Consider the following 17,129-nt stretch of genomic DNA (forward strand, 5'->3'; position numbering starts at 1 on the left):
GCAGAAAGAGAAGTGAGACACTTCCCTAGAGACCACGGGTGGCAGAAACACTTCTGCAGCTTCATTCCATCTTCTGGATGTTACATGGGAGGAACTGAATTAATGAACCCTCCTTGTTTTCCCTTCTGTTATTTCTATTCCTCTTCTTCTATTGTTATCCTGACTTTTAGAGGTTGGCAGGAGGTTTCACCCAGTGCTTCCTATTTCAAATTTCCTATATTAATAGCAGCTGCTTCAAACAACTGCTGTACAGAGGGTTCCTGTCCTCCTTCAAGTCATTACATCACAGGAAAGGCAACTCTTTCCCTGCTGGTAGGGCTTATCTTCCCAATTCCTTGACATCTCTCTAATTCCTGACACATTTAAAGTGCTGCACAGAACTCTTGTAATGTGAGCTGAAGCACAGTTTGTAATCCTTCCTCCTGTAGGTATTGTGAGCTGGAGGCAAGGGTTTCAATTAAAAATACCTAAATGTGCAATCCTTTTCAACAAAAACAACTTCCCAAGCATTTTGGAACAGTCTCTGACTTACCATGGCTCCCACCATGCCCGTGGTACATAATTTTGGATCCTAAACAGGGAGCTTAGGGGTGACAAAAGGACTCAGGCTCTGCTCCCTGGGGACTTGTTATTGCAGGGAATGGATTTCCCAGGCTGTGCCCAGCAGCTCCCAGCCCCAGCTGCAGGAACACTCTGGGAAAGGCTTTGCTCATGGATACCATTTTGTCAGTTCAATTAATCTGGAGGGAACTCACCTGGTAACTATTTATTTGTTCTGAATGCTTTCTTCTCCTCCTTCCTATTTGTCAAATCATAACTTTGCCCTGCAGCAGGAGGGGAATAGACAGTTCACTGGCTCCAGGATGGATGTGTTGTCTTTCTGCCTGTCCCACTGATCCATTTGAGGAACTCTCTGAAGCCTTTTGTGCCCTTAAGGACCAGGTTTCACTTTGTCTCCTTGATTATATCCTCCTTTCACAAGGCTGTAAACACCCAGTGAACTGACACTTCCTCTCTATAGCACTGGAGGGCTTCCCACTGATTGATGGGTTTTTCTCCCTCTCTGAAATACTGAATCCTCTTTCTACATCACTATTCACCTTCTCCTGGGAGTTTGGCTTATAACTCTGTTTCTTTAAGAAGGATTGAGGATTGCTGGGAGCAGGAAAACTGCAGCTCCTGTGGATGTGTGGCCAAAGGCAGGGTGTGAGTCATCCAAATACTGCTCATTCTTTAAGTCCAGAACAAGACAATTTGGTAACTATATCATTGCTGTTTCTCCTCTATTAATAAATATTTGCTTTTCTTGGGTAAAATTTTCAGAAAGGAAGATCTCCAGGGTCTTACGGTGAGCACCCCCAAATAATTAATCAGAAAACTCCTTTTCATTCCCCATCTGAAGCTCTGACAATTGCTATGAAACCTGATTTAGGCCCTGCTTTAATCAGGCAGTTCACCAGCCCAGAAGCCCTTTCCAATCTCAATTATTCTCTGATTATCAGGAAGGAATAAAATTGGGGATTCAAGAGCAGAAGCCAAACTTTCATGGCAAATCCAAAGTGTTTGATGCAGGATTCAAATGAGGGCACTGCAGCAGCAGTGCTAAAGGGGAAGGAGCTATTCATGCACTGGAGCAGTTTTGGTGTAGGGAGAATTGCTGAGGGCTGCTTTTTTGCTATTCCATGAGGACCAAAGCCCTGGGATAGCCAGGAATGCCACCATCCCAAGGAATGACAGCTTCTACCCCCTAACAAAATAATAAAAACCAGACCAAAAAAAAAGCGAGAACCCAGCATCATTTGAAGAACCAAAACCCAAATTTGCTGCAAACGCAGGTAATGGATGCACAAAGCAAATTCCAGTGCTGATCCCAGAGGGAATTCTGCTTCTCCTGAGGCTGCCCAGGCTGTGCTCACCCTACCTCCGTGGTGGGGGGGAGTTCCACAGAGCAGGACCACTCCTTGTCCCTCTCGCACCGACACCCGGCTCCGCGGCCGCGTCTCGAAGTCTTCCAGGTCTTGAGGGAGAAGGAGAAAGCAAGGCCTGGTTATTATCCATCAGATCTGCTCCTAACTGCATCCCAGTTTATCCAGTTATTAACTCAAGAACAGCCATCAGACCTCCTCCTAACTGCATCCCAATTTATCCAGTTATTAACTCAAGAACAGTCACGCATTGGGCGGCAGAATTTAACTTCATTGAGAAATTGTGTGCAAAAATAGCTTGTCCAACCTGATATAGTGGAATTACAGGATCATTAAGGTTGAAAAAGAACTCCCAAAGACCTCCCAGATCACCCAGTCCAACCATTCTGAGTCCTTTGGCATTCACAAAATATTTATTCCTACAGCAGTTCTACTGATCACCCAGTCCAACCATTCTGAGTCCTTTGGCATCCACAAAATCTTTATTCCTACAACAGTTCTACTGCAGCTCTGGGAATTTGTGTTTACAATTTTTATTTGCAAAAGCCAGTCTATTATTCCACAACTTTTTCCAGCATCATATTTTTGGAACTTGCAAGACTTAATCTACATGAGTTGGGGAAAGGAAAAAAAAAATAAATGCATTTTGTAGTGTTTCCTTTTCTATAGAAATAGGGAACAGCTGTGTTCTATATATACAAGTGATAATTAAAGATCAGCAGGACTCCCACAGAGTGTAGGTTTAAATGATGATAAAAATATGTTGTTTTCTTTAAGATTCTGCTCTGGTCTAAACTGGCTGCAGTGCTTGGATATATTTTAATTGCTGTGAGCTGTAGCACTGGTTTTAAAGGGGAGGAAAAGGGGACTTTCAGTTGGAAATCTCCTGTCCATGCCCATCTCCCACAGGTGATTTTTATGGCTCTTAATGTCTATTTTTCACCATGTTAACACCACACTCAATCTGCTGCTTCCCTATGTTTCACTGAGATGTTGAAGAATTATCAACCTGATTCCTGTTAATTCAATTACAAAACATGACATGATAGATGTGCTTAAAAAAAAAAAAAAAGATTATTTGCTTTTTGATCCAGTCCTCATCCTAATGAGAAGCCTTCCCATTTTCTTAGAGCCATTTGGGAAACGACTGCTCAAAACACATTCAAAATACACTTTAATACAATAAATATCAGCTTCCCCTTAAACCTCTTTATACCACAGAGCTGTAAACTGCCTGCCCTAAGCTCATTTTATTTACCTTGCTGCAGATTCTTGTTTCAAACAATTGTTCCATTTTTCATCAGCTGAACACCAACCCGAGCCAGAGTTCAATAGAGAGGAACAGCCCTCGTTGGTCAGAGCAATAACGATTACTACCTGTACAGCCTCAGCTATTTATGTCAATATATCAATTTTCTCCCCCTCAGCTGAACTTTACGCAGTTAATTTTTCTTTTCCTCCTCTTCATCTCCTGGATATTGGTCTCCCATGAAGACATTGTCTGCTCAGAGGGGGCTGGATTGAATTAAGCACCTCCTCGTGCTGTCATAGCACAATAGATGGGGGCTGTCAATACACAGGGAAAGGGTTTTAAACTCTGATGGTCTTTTAATTGCCTGCTGGCTACAGCTCTGCCTTGGGTTATGGGTAGTCCAAGGGGAGAAAAAAACACAAGAAAGGCCAAAAAAAATAGAAAAAAAGAATCATTTATTTAGTTGCATTCCATCCTGTAATTCTAAATAAAAAACAAAATAATAGATGGGTGTAATATGATTAATTAGAGTTTGGTTTCGTACTTAGTCCAGTCTCTGAATTTGTGGATTTGTTTACTCATTTTGAAAAGTCCACCTGAGAAAATTTTCTTTCTTTCCTGGCAATTGTTTTCTGAGAAGAAAAAGGCCAGCACCAAATGTTTGTGATCCCCAAATATTTGTGTGGAAAAGTGGTCCCTGGAATTGCTGTCAAGGTTTGCTTGGGGTGCCTGATCTGAGGCTTTGTACCCTGGGACAAGAAGAAAAAGACCCTCAAATTATCATATTTATAATATTAATTTTTTAAAAATATATTAGAAATTTGCAAAAATTCAGATTTTTTTTAGGATTCAGGAACTAACAACAAAAATGGTCACAATTCCCTTTCCTACCTCTTTCACTCAGCTGCTAATATGAAACAAACTGGTATTTCTACTCAAAAATAGAGTTAAACCCCAAAAAAACTCTAGGGCAGAATGGAAAAATCTGTGCAGTCTAAGTAATTCTTCCCAGTATTTTCACTGTGGGAAATCAGCCCTGTTTTTTTTTCTCTGAGAACAGAATTTCAGCTGCTATGAGACATCTGAGAAAGGATGGATAAAAACTAAAGGAAGCGCAGTGCAGCAGGAGGAAAAGGTTTTCCTGACAATTGAGAATTAACTGTGTAATACCTCTCTCTGAAATGGGAATGGATTTTGGGGAGTAATGAGCTGCTAGTAGCAATTTTTAGTTTAATGACACAATATGTCATGTTATCAGGTTTCCTCTCCTTTTAGGTGCTGTGTCACCTGCCCGTGTCTCTCCATTAACACCATGACAAGTGTCCCTGACTTGAATAATTAAAGGCAGGAGGGTGAGATGCCTTAGGGATCTGTTTTATAGGGAGCAGGACCATTTTTGGTTGTATAATGGAATTATGGATAGTTTGGGTTGGGAGGGACCTTGAAGCTCATCCAGCCCCACCTCTGAGAAACCTTCACTGGAAGGTCCAAGCCCTGTCCAACCTTGGGCACTTCCAGGGATCCAGGAGCAGCCACAATTTCCCCACCCTCCCAGGGAACCATTTTTTTCCCAATATCCCATCTTTCTGTTGAATCCACGTGGGGAAGAAGTTGGCAGTGCCTTTTCAATCTCCCCTTTTCAACCTTGAGGATCAAAATCCGCTGGCAGGAGTTTGGGCTCTTTCATGGCCTGTTTGTTGTTTTGTTACACAAAGCAACTTGGATTTTCCATTGTGTGAGAGGAGATTTCCATCCCTTTATGCTTATTAATCATAGGTATAAAAAAGCAGCTGTGGAGGCACATAAATCATCATTTAATCTCTTCATCTCACCCATGACAGGGACAAATCTGCAATGTCCTTATTTAACCCAATTTTTAAAGACCTTTAGGAAAAGACATTTTCTTTAAAGAATCCATTCACTCCAAGATCTCCATCACTCTGCATCCTTTAGGAACCCTCACCTCCCCAAAATTTCACAGGCCAAACCAGAAATGGTCTTTTGCTTTGACTGATTTTGATAGATGATTGTACAAAGTGAATTTATTCTGTGCCTCCCTCTGTAATAAAGAATCATTGAAGAACAAAAGAACCCCAAATCTCTGAAAGAGCAAACCAAGGCAAAATAGATAAAGAGAATTCATTAGTAGAGTTGGTGTTGCTTCTGTTTTCATCTTTATTGGACTCTTCCTCCAGGCAGGCAGCATCTCCCATGGAATATTGTGGCACCTCATTCAAATGGGTTCAATAATGAGCTATAAAATAATCCACTTTTGCTTTGCAGTCCAGGTGGATGACAGAGGGTAGAGGTGGACCCTCAGAAATAATGTTGGTCCTTGCCACAAAGATTTCTCCATCTATTTCCCAACCTATGGGTTGTATTTTCCATGAGTTATTGCAATTTGAAATGTGTTAAGTGATATATATATATACATATATAGAAAGAAAAAAAAAAAATTACCTGAGGATAAAAATACAGATATTCTACTTTGTTCTCATTATTCTGAAATTCTGGCTGCTGTCAAAACCCCTTCTGCTTGCCCTGGGTGTTCATTTACACCGAGAGAGCACAGGCACTGTGTTCTTCCAGCTCCTGTTCCCTAGCACAGCTCTATAACATAACATGACATAACCTAATAAAGCAGAATGTTGCTTGTCAAAAAGAGTATCAACTAAGAAGGCTAAGATCAGGTGTTTGGCACACATTTAGACTGCTAATATGCACTTAGGAATAAGATGACTATTTAACAGATGGTATATTTGCTAACTTCAGTGTTTCTGCAGAGATCTATAAATAAATTATCACCTAGTTCCTGCATAATTCCTTTCATTCTTTGTCTGTATTTATCTCACTTGAAGAACAACGAGTTCCCTCACACTCCATTGCTCTCTCAGCTGCGAGTTCTAACAAAAAAAACCACATTTTTTTCCCCCCAGATCTGTGCATGTTGGCAGACTGCTCTGGGTAGGGCAGGATTAATCAGTTGGATGTGATGATGAGGTCGTGGAGGCCCAGCAAGATGCTCAGATGCACAAGTGCTCCTTGCCAGGGAAGGGTGGGATGCAGGGACTCAGCTGGGCTGGGCTGGGAACGGGGCAAGGAGGGGCTGTGCACCCCAAACATGTGGGGCATGGCACAGATTTCTCCCAGGAATCCCAGAAACGTGGAATTTTGGAGCTTTCTGGGCTGTCAGGCACTGCCCCCCTGCAGAACACTGCTTTTGACCTGGGGGGCTTTGGAGAAACTTCCAAATTTGAGTGATGGAGTTAAAATCATGGGTGTGTAGTGAAATAGAAGTGTGTGATTTCACATGGTGAAGGGTTTTAAATTTGAGGTTTTTATAATATAGTGATAGGTATAGGACAAGATGGAGGATTTTGGGTGGTGTCTCTTTTGGTGCTCATCTTCCTTCTTCTTCCTTCTTCTTCCTTCTTCTTCCTTCTTCTTCCTTCTTCTTCCTTCTTCATGATTTCAGGCAGTAGTTTCTGATTGGACACTTAGTGTCACACTGAGGGTCATGGGAATTTAGTTATTGGGTCAAAAGGATAAATAATATAGGAGTTATTTCTCTATTGGACAGTTTAGTTTTAAGAGACCTTGTAGCAGCTGGATCTTCCTCCATTTTCCTCATTTTTAGCTGGTGGCTGGAAATGCTGCTGAACTTTCCGTGCTTTAGATAAGATTTATTAAACAACCAAGCCCAAACATGAGAAAATCAGTTTCCTTCATGTATTTTTTAATCCTGGCTCTGAGTGAAGGCAGAAGAGACTCCAGACAAACCACTGATTAAGTGGTGCAAAAAACTCTCACCCCTGTTACACCATGGGAGCAGAATTCTTGAGGTGGAGCAGGCTGTGAGCTCCTTGTCAGGAATGAAGGGAGGGGATGGGTGGAAGGAATGGGTCAGACCATTTCTCACCTGCTGCAGCCCAACTTTGCCCATTGGGGTCAAGGATGTTATCATGGAATTACAGAAGGTTTGGGTTGGAAGGATCTTAAAGCCCATCCCATTCCACCCCTGCCTTGGCCAGGGACACCTTCCACCAGATCAGGGTGCTCCAAGCAACATCCAGTTGCTGACTGCTCATTAACACATTTATTCTAATTTCCCCACACATCTGGGTTTTTTGTTTGGTTTGTTTTAATATAAAACTGCCTTAGAGGTGGCAGAGTAGCAGATTTAACTACACAACAGAGTGAAAAGTCAGTTTTCCTGGGATTAGGGAACTGCTTCTTAAAAATGTTGGATAGGAACAAAAACGGAATCACAAGCATCAACTCATTCATTTCAACCTCCCAATCATGTGTTTGAAATTCCTGAACCTGCTCAGGGATTCTCCATCCAAACCCATCCATTCCAAACCAGTCCATCTGAAGAAGGAGAACAGAACTTCTCCAAGGAAACCAAGGAAACTTGGGTGTTTTAATATATGAAATTGTTACAGACAATTAGAGAAACTCCAATTTATCACCTTGCATAATTACCACAGCTCATCTGAATTAATGTGATTTCATGCTTTCTTGAACTTTTGATTTTTTTTCCCCCTCATAAATGTTTTGTCATTACATAATCCCAAATATAATGGTTGTAATTACTTGGTATTGAAATGTGCAATGAATGTTAAGGCATGAGGAGTAAGAGCTCCTTACAAATTAGCCACGCTCCTGAGGACAAATCAATACAATTCCTCACATTTCCATGTGCCTGTGTCAAATTGTGATAGATCACTTCTGCTCCCTTTTTCTCCTGTGTCTCTTACTGCCTGTGATATACTGCAATAGCAGAGGTGGTCCTGCAGTGATGCAGCACAACAGGAATTTCCTCACAGGAAATTGGGGTACAAGGGACAAGCTCAGCACTTTTGTAAGGAGCTCCTGGCTGGGATTTGTTTGGAATATTTCCAATTTCTGTGTTATCAGCTGATAATTAGTTGCCTTCCTTTGCTCTGGCTGTAATGAATTAGGGCCCCATTTGGCTCTGAATTTGGTGAATCAGAGCATTTAGGTCTGTTATAACTACAAGGAATAAAAATGAAGCTTATTGAATCTTTTAAATTCTCTCAAATTCTGTAAGGCCCCGTACTTCCAGATTTTGGGATTGTTTTTATTTCTCTCACATAAAGGAAGTCCCAAAAAATGTGGGGATAAAGCTCTTTTAGCTGCAGGCTGTGCCTATCCAGACCACCCCAGACCCCTCCTGGACATCAATATCTTCTTTTTGCTTCTCCTCAGTATTTTTGGACTGAATTGCCTTGCAGGAGATGAGCACCAGTCTCTTGCAGTGTTATGGAGATATCCTTCTTTCCAAATGTCTCCCAGAGGAATGGCTAATCTCTTCCCTACAACTTCCTCTGCAAAGTAAACTCTCTTTTGCAGCTTTCCAAACTGCACTAAACTTGCTGAACAAACCCTCTGACAGTTCCTTTGTCTCGATAATACTGTCAATACATTAATCTTTCCCCGTTAGCATCTAATCTCAATTTTTAAAATGTTCTAATTGATTTTCTATGAATTCAATTCTGAGATTAAGAGTGGTGTTATCTCTAATTAAGGTGTCTGAAAGCTGCTTAGTATTTCCCATTTCCTGCCTTTTAAATACTTGGATTTTCTCCTCAGCACCAGCTGAGTTCTCCTGCTCCATTTGAAGAACTCTTGAGCCTTTAACACCTCAGGTCTGGAAGATTTGGAGCAGCCTGGGCAACTCCTTTCACCAGGACAGGTTGAAAACCCACTGGAATTCCCATTTTTGTTCTCATTTCCACCTTAGGGGAGCACTGCCTCCCAGAGTGGGTAAAAGGAAAGCAGCCCTGTCCCCCAAAACTGCCTGGTGGAGTTATCAAAAAGAGAGGGAAAACCACAACCACTGGGTCCTGTCCTTCTCCAAAGCTGTGTAATCATCTGAAGACCTTCACCAGTGCTTTCTTATTTAATTAAATTACTTTGGAGCTTCCAAGGGAAAGGACCTGTAATTCACACTTCAGGATGAACACAAGCCCCGTGTCCTCAGTTCAGCCTAAATGATGTGAATGGCCAATCCAGGCACTAATTTTCAAGGTGGGGAGCAATAATTTCTGCCACAGCCTGATTGTCTTATTCAATTAAAGAGTGAAAATGCCCTTTACAAAGTAATATCAAGCTTCTCTAGAGGAAAAACGTGGAAGGTCACAATTAAATTAAAGAGGGAGGGTGAGGTGAAGGGGAGGAAAACCCTGAGCTGGTTTGATTTTTGTTCATGCACCAACAAACCCAGAGCACAGAAACACATGCAAGGAAGCTGTAGAGCTGGTCTACATCTGGCCTTTGCTATTCTCCCCCTGCTTTCCCAGAGTTAGCAGCATAAAATATTAAATTTCTCTTCGGAGCTGAGCACAGGACTTGCTCTGAGCAGTAAGTGTTGACACAGCCTTAGGGCTCCTGCTCCAGAGCCCATCTGCAGGCCAGGGGCACAGGGAGGGGCACACAGGGAATATTTGTTCAATATTTTATATTCCTGAAGAGTTTTCTCACTTGTCATGGCACAGTTCATTTGTCACCTGTCATCACCAGAGTCACTTTGCCGTCTGCAGGAGTTTTCTCCAGATTGGAGAGCTCTCAAAGACAGATTTCTCTTGCTGGGCTGAACCTCAGGGTGGGATTTATCCCTGCCAGAACTGCACTGGGCTTGCACAGGAGATGACCCTGCTGTGGAAAATGTCATTTTGGGGGGGTTAATTCTTATCCAAACCCTCTTCTCCTTCAGATTTCCCACTGCTCCCACAGCCACCTGTTTTTACCTACATGGAGATGGCTCAGGAGCTTCTCCCTTCCCTCAGCCCTTGACCTGGTCCTGCAGAAGGACCTCGTGCATCCCTGTCCTGGCTTCTGATGGATGCAGTCCCACTCCAAGCACTAATTCTTTCTGTGATGTTTCTACCAACAAAATAATAATCAAGGCCCATAATGGCAAGGAAGAGAGGAAAAGTGGCAATGGAGAAGGAGCTCTCAATGTCTGTGCCTATTTCAGCCCTTCCCAAATTCCTGCCCAGCCCTTTGGAGATCTTGATCCAGCACAGAATTAGTTCTTGTGGAATTACCCTGAGTCACCCCCAGCCCCTTCTTTACCTCCCTCATTCCAGATGCAAAGCCCTCAAAGAATTCCTTCCAATGGGAATTTTGAGATTTACCCGAGCAATTGATGTAGGGGGTTTTTGTAGTGGGATTTCAGGTGTAGGTTACACTATTTGTTCTTGCTGTAGCATTTAGAAAAGGATATTTACAGCTCAGTGCATTCTCTGTGCCAGATGTGCTTTTCCTGTTGAGAATAGCAGCACCTGTGACCTCATTCCCTCACTCCATGAAAAGTCCAAATGTTACACACTGTTCCTCCTTCTCCAATATCAGCTACAGAACAGACAAGTTTATCTGCTGCCTTAAAACATTACACAGGATCAACCTTCGCTGCAAAATTAATTGCTCAATTAATTTAGTTATTTTGATTAGAAAAACAAAGCCAATCATTTATTCCAATTTTTTTTTTTTCCCCTTGCAAACCTCCACCATAACTTCTTTTGTCATGCCAGAAAAATGAAAAATCTCTTGTGAACATCATGGATATTTCACTCAATAATTTATTGGAATCTACATCATCTTGTCTGTAATGAAAGGAGAGCAGATAAAATAGCAAATCACCCAGACTGCAAACATAGACTGGTTTTATCCTTCCCAAGTATTAAATTTTATCAATCAGAATCTATCAGCTCCAGGACCTGTGGATGCTTTGTTCCCCACCATATCTCAATCATATATATTGCTTTTCCAATACAACTGGCAATGGGTTGATTTGGGATAAACACTTTTAAAGGACCTAAAGAAGAGTAAGTAATATAGAACCAAAAGATAATCTTCAAATACTTCTGTGTTCCCTATTACTACTTTATCTGCCTGATTCACTGCCTGTAATGCTCCTTACAACCTCTCTGCAATGTAGATCTCTGTTCCACAGATAAAAAAACTTCCTTTTATAATAAAAGTCTAAGGAACTAACCTGGAATAAAGCAGCTTTAACCAAGTGCTGAGCCTTGAGCACAGTGGTTAAGTACTCTGAGAGATGTTTAAACCATTGGAGGGGCAAGAAAAGTGGGATTTCTGATGTGCCTGGTCTGGTACAACATAAAATAAACGGTTGGATGTTGCTTCCACCAGCTTCAGGATGTGTCTAACAGGAGAGAGGAGGCTGTGGCAGCACTTGGTGTCCAAGGACATCTCACAGGCTCTGGGAATGCAGAGGAGGCTGGAAGAGGGAATGATGGAGAAAGCAAATCCCCTTCCCTATGCAGATAAACCCATATGGTTTTAAAATTCCAGGCTGTTCTTTGTGTCTTCAGGAACGCCAGGAGATTTGCATAATCCTATTCTTGTGATATCAGAGCTCTAAAATAGAAGTTGTGTTATCACCCTGCCTTGTCCTGTCAGCAAGCAGGTGAAACCCTTGCAGGATTCCTGCCTCATCACTGCTGAGTGGTGGCTCCTGCTTTTCCTGTGAGAGGCTCTGAGTGCAGAATTCTGCAAGGAAATAATCACTGGGAACCTCAACGGGGAGACGGGAAGATGAGCTGAGATCTTGCAGCATTTTTGGTCTTGGAGTGATTAAATTACATCACTTTAGAGGGATCTCTGCATGTGTTCTGCTCAGAGTGGTCCTGAAGAATGCCAGTGCCCCAGTTTGGGGTGGGTAGGGCAGGATAGTGATCACTCAGAGAGCACCAAGCTGGGGGCTGGAGCACTTCTATGAGCACAGATGGGAGAGTTGGGGCTGTTATTCCTGGAAATTTCATATTCCTGACAACAATGGCTCTCACCAGGTTTTCCCTGATTTTCTGAGGAAACTGTGAAGTAAAGGAGCAAAAAAGAAAACGTGCCTGAGGCTGCTGGGTCTGCATGGAGAGCATCCATTAAGCAAAGACCTTGCTGTGGTCTCCTGCCATGGGAACTGCTGCAGAGAGCTGGAGCACAGAGTGTCCATAACAATCACAAGTGATAAATGAAACTTCTCTTTCTTTTCACTCCAAGCAGCATTTTGACAAAATACAGGTTTATTTCCTGTAACTCATTCCACTGAGCACCTGGGCCTCAGCTCCCCACACCAGGGAGGGAGGCTGCTGCTGCTGCAGTGAGATTGGATTCTACCTGTGCTTAGAAGTCCAAAAGGCAGTTTTGAGCTGCGAGCCTGTTCAGTGACATATGGAAGAGATGGCAGCAGCACTTCCATCCTCCAGACAGGATCGATCCACAGCAAGTGTTCCCACTGCAGGCTGGGTTTGCTCCTCCCAGGCAGGGAGGCTGCTGCAGCCTGGGAGGTGCCACCAGGGTCAGCAGGAGGGCTGTGCACACTGTGCAAAGGAGAATTTTATGGCTGATTCTCCACATATCTGCTGTGAGATGTGTTTCTGCATCAGGGGAAGGTGTCCCTGCCTGTGGGAGTGGAATGAGATGAGCTTTAAGGTCCCTCCCAAACCTTTCTAGATGATATAGAAAGCCACCCTTTTAAAAGAGAGGTGGGGTCAGTGAATTACTCAGCATGTGTAGGGTAGAGAGTGGAGCTAGAATGAGGGTAGAGACTGAGAGATTTGGGATTGTTCAGCCTGGAGAGGAGAAGCTTTGAGGTGACCTCACTGTGGCCTTCCAGGGCCTGAAAGAGCTGCAAGAGAGATGGAGACAGACTTTGGAAAGGTCCTGGAGGGACAAGACAGGGGGAATGGCTTCAAACTGGCAGAGAGCAGGGTTAGGTGGGATATTAAGAAGGAATTCCTCCCTGTGAGGGTGGGCAGAGCAGCTGTGGCTGCCCCTGGACCCCTGGCAGTGCCCAAAGCCAGGCTGGACACTGGGGCTGGAGCACCTGGGACAGTGGAAAGTGGCAGAAAGTGGAACTGGATGATCTTTAATGTCCCTTCAACCAGGTCATTCCATGATTCTCTCTGGGTAGAGGCAAGTCTATGGCTTTACCTGATACATTCCTAAAGAAGAAAAGGGAATTTAGAAAACCAAGTTGAATTCTGGGGATGTGTTTTTGCTGATGACCTTTTGCAGTGGCAAGCTGAGGTTTTCCTCCTTCCTGCTGGGTGCTGAGCTGAGCAGTTCATGGCCCCTTTTGAGAAGGAAAGGCTCTGCCAGAGCTCCCTCCTGCAATCCAGCTGATCAGGATTCCAGCCCTGACCTGCTGTGATGAATTAACAATCAGCTTAAAGACCCAGAGAGCTTCACTCCACCTAGTAGTTACAACAGCTAGCACACCTTTTAATCAAATACAATTGTTACAGAGGGATTTCTGGACACACAGCACCACAACACAAGCCAGCCAGAAGTGTAGGTGCCATTTAGCCTTAAATTCATGCATGTCCAGACTTTGCAAATTCAGCCTATCTGATCCAAGCCTATTGATTTTTCCATTTTCTGTTTGAAAGCATACACTGCCAGTGAGAAGGGTTATGACATCCTGAGGCTGCTGGATTGCTTTGTGATGCTTCTGTAATTTGTGTGCACTCGAAAGTAAATAACACAATGAAGTAATCAGATGAAAAGTGGGATTTCATGCTGGCTGAGCACCTCCCAGCCTGCCCCTCCAACAGGGCTCTGCTAAGGCTCAGCCTCTCTCCATCCAGCAAACATTAACTGGGTTTGGTTTGCTTTAATATATTCCTCCCTCAAATGGTTAAATGCCAATGATGGATTGTTATTTCTGTGTTCCACCATGGCAAAAAAGCTCAGTCCAGCAGGAATCACTGCCTCTGATTTGTTACTTCAGCAAAACTGTGTCTCCAGTCTCTGACAAAAAGCAGGTGGAAGCTCTGGGGAGCTGCAGGTTTCATTCCAAGTGCCCCAGCACTGTCCCTGCTGTGAGCACAGCATCACTGGGCAAGGGCAGAGAGGGAAATGGTTCTGAGAACAAGCACCAAGCAAAACCCTCCAGCACCACTTTGGAAACCAGGAGAATGTGGTTGGAGCCCGAAAACTCCAAGGAGAAATCCTTCCAGGGTCTTAACATTGTGGGAAATTTTAAAATTTGGGTTCTAATGGCTCCACTGTGTGCCCTCCTGTGTGACTCAGGGCAAAGGGACCAATCCTAGGCATGAAATTCAATTGTCATCATTTCTCAGAGTTTCAGTCTGAGAAAGCTGCAATCATCATGACTTTTATCATAAAGGGTAGAATGATTTGACTAAGAATCTAATTTAAGATCTCTAAGAAACAAAATGCTTTCAATTTATACTGAATTTTCTGGGTTTATGCCCTGAATAATTATGAATTAGGCTCACATTTGATTATTTTTCTTTGTGGAATCCCTTTTTTACTCTAGTTTGTTTAATTTCACTTCTTATTTCTCCTGCATATTGCTTAATGCCTCTGCTATAGACATGTTTGAGAACTAAAAGAACAAGTAACAAGCCTGGACAGGCTGTTCCATGCAGCCTGTTATGGGGATTTCCCTCAAGACCAGTTGTTTGCACACAGTTATTTTTGCTTAAAACTGAGGAAATAATTAAAGCAAATCCCCTGTGTGCCTTAGGAGAAACTTCTGGTTGAAGCCATACTGGAGCAGTTTTCCCTAACAGGTTTTTTGTTTGTCTTTTTTTTTTTTTTTTTTCTTTTTTTTTTTAGGCATGAATTGCCTTAAATAAAAATGCCTTAGGAAAAATTTCATCACTGAAAAAGTGGCCAAGCTTTGGAACTGGCTGCTCGTGGAAGTGATGGAGTTCCCATCCTTGGAAGTATTAAAAAAATGAGGAATGTGGCATTTTGTGATGTGGTTTATGAGCAGGGGGAGATTGGGCAAAGGCTGGACTTGATGATCTCAAAGGTCTTTTCCAACCCTGTTAATTCTGAGATTTTGTGGTTAAAGATGGCACTGAGTGCCTCATCCAGGTTTTTTTTTAAACACCTCCAGGGATGGTGACTCCACCACCTCCTGGGCTGACCATTCCAATGCCCAACCACTCTTTCTGTGAAGAATTTTTTCCCAATGTCCAGCCTAAACTTCCCCTTGTGCAGCTTAAAACTCTGTCCTCTGCTGGTGACTCTAAGTTGTGTAAAAGCTGAAGGAAAAGTTCTCATGACCTCATCTCTTCATCAAGCTGACTCAGGGCTACTTCCAAGCTGGACTTCCCAAGCCTTGGACTCCCTTTAGGCTGAGCTCAAGTGTTCCAGGTGACCTTGTGCTGGATGTCACCTCTGCCCTGGAAGGGGTAAAACCCTGTTTTAGAGGCTGCCTGGAGCAGAGTTAAATTAATAAAGCAGGATTTATTAAAACCCTTCCAAGGATTCCCCTTGGGCAGTGCAAGAGCCTGGCCATGGCTGCACCCAGGATGGATCCCAGTCAGGAGTTTCACACTTTTATCAGTTTTGCTCCATTTCCATTTGGGGTTCACTGTCCAACCCCAGCTCCAGGCTCTGCAGTCCCACCCTCCCAGATTCTCTCCCCAGTTCTCTCTGTTTTCACTTTTTGGGGCTGGAGCTGCAGCCTGTCCTTGGTTCTGGGCTGGACAAGGATTGTTGTGTGTGCTGAGCTGGGAGGAGAGCTTGGGACACTTTACATGGAGTTCAGAGTCACTGATGCAGGGCAGAGTCTGGGAATACAAAAAGCTAAACTTGGACCCTGCTCCCTGTTTGGCTCTGGCTGCACAATCCAAACCTGACACCAAAGCTTTACAACAACTTCCACCTCAACAACTCCTGCAAAACACCCGTGGGCTGCTCCAAATGTGCTGCTGGCAGGGCAGCAGGAGGGGTGCAGGATTTTTAGGGAGCTTTCAAGTTTATTTATGCCAAAACAACCCCTGTGCAGGAAGCAGGGATGCCAAGGGCCTGCCCTCCCTGCATCCCACTAATGCATTTACCTTCTCCCTCTCCCTGATGCTGTCTCTCATTTTCAGCTTGTAGCTTTAATAATCTATGCCACTGCCTTCTGTACAATATTCCTCCTGCAGCTTCCCTTTGACAGCTCTGGTTTTAATAGAGGATAAGCACCAAACTCCAGCTGAATCTGAAGACATATTTCTAATCTCTCCCCACATTTATTTTGCTTCTCGGAGAACTTTCTATCATCTCCAAAGGAGGAATAAAGTATTTTTCACATATGAAGTTGACATGTTGAATAGGTTTGTGGAGGTACCATTAATTCAAACTCCAACTCAGAGTTAGTTACCTTGCAGTAAAGAGACAAATACACATAAACCCTGAACCTGGATAATAGGTTTGATTCAACTCTTTATCAGGGAGATTGCAATAATATTCCAGGCATTCCAGTCCAGGGAAGAATCCCATTTTGTGAGGTGCTGAATGAAAGTGTCATAACAGCAACGTGCCTGCCTGCCTGCATTTTAAGATACAGCCTGAAGTATCAGTTGAAACAAAGGAGTAAATTGGATGGCAACATGAAAATAAGAAAGAAGGAAATGTTGACTGTGAAATAAGTGTTTGGAGGTAATTTGTTCCACTGCTCTCATCAGGTCCTTGTGATGTTTTCCATGTACTGTGGGGTTTTTTTTCCCTATTGTAAGACAACTTAAAACTCCCAGTTCTGCAGTGATGCCACTAAATTGAAGCATTTTCCTGTAAATTTGTGCTTGTCAGTGTAAATAACAGCCTTTGATTTGTCTGTCCTCTCTCTTCTCCATGGGGAGGGATGTAAATATCTGTCAGCACCACTGGAAAAGTGGAGCAGTGCTTGATTATGGGATAAATTTAGCATTCTGTGGTGCTGTTGGAGCTGGGGGCAAACCAGAGCCAGCTCTGGGACCTGCTCCCTGCAGGAACTTTGGGAAGAGTTTGGGTGGGGTGTAAAGCTTAAATAAAGGAACTGCGTGATAGAAAATGCTGAATAATCACCAGAGCCTCTTTTCTTTCACAGATAGTCCTGTTTTTCCTTTCTTCCATCCAGTTTTCTTGTTTTTTTTTTTTTTTTTGTCCTTTTTTTTTTT

At 43.2% G+C, this 17,129-nt stretch overlaps 1 protein-coding gene across 1 annotated transcript in view; it reads right to left on the reverse strand.

The window, feature by feature from the left end:
- The window catches only part of LOC130258232 (contactin-6-like), a 122,902-nt gene that overhangs the window by 56,160 nt on the left and 49,613 nt on the right, over nucleotides 1-17,129 (reverse strand). Inside the window, exon 5 of the mRNA XM_056501415.1 lies at nucleotides 1,922-2,017. Coding sequence (XP_056357390.1) covers nucleotides 1,922-2,017 — 96 coding nt within the window. The remainder of the gene's footprint in view (nucleotides 1-1,921; nucleotides 2,018-17,129) is intronic.

Source organism: Oenanthe melanoleuca, chromosome 12, assembly GCF_029582105.1.
Source record: "Oenanthe melanoleuca isolate GR-GAL-2019-014 chromosome 12, OMel1.0, whole genome shotgun sequence".
Taxonomy (NCBI): domain Eukaryota; kingdom Metazoa; phylum Chordata; class Aves; order Passeriformes; family Muscicapidae; genus Oenanthe; species Oenanthe melanoleuca.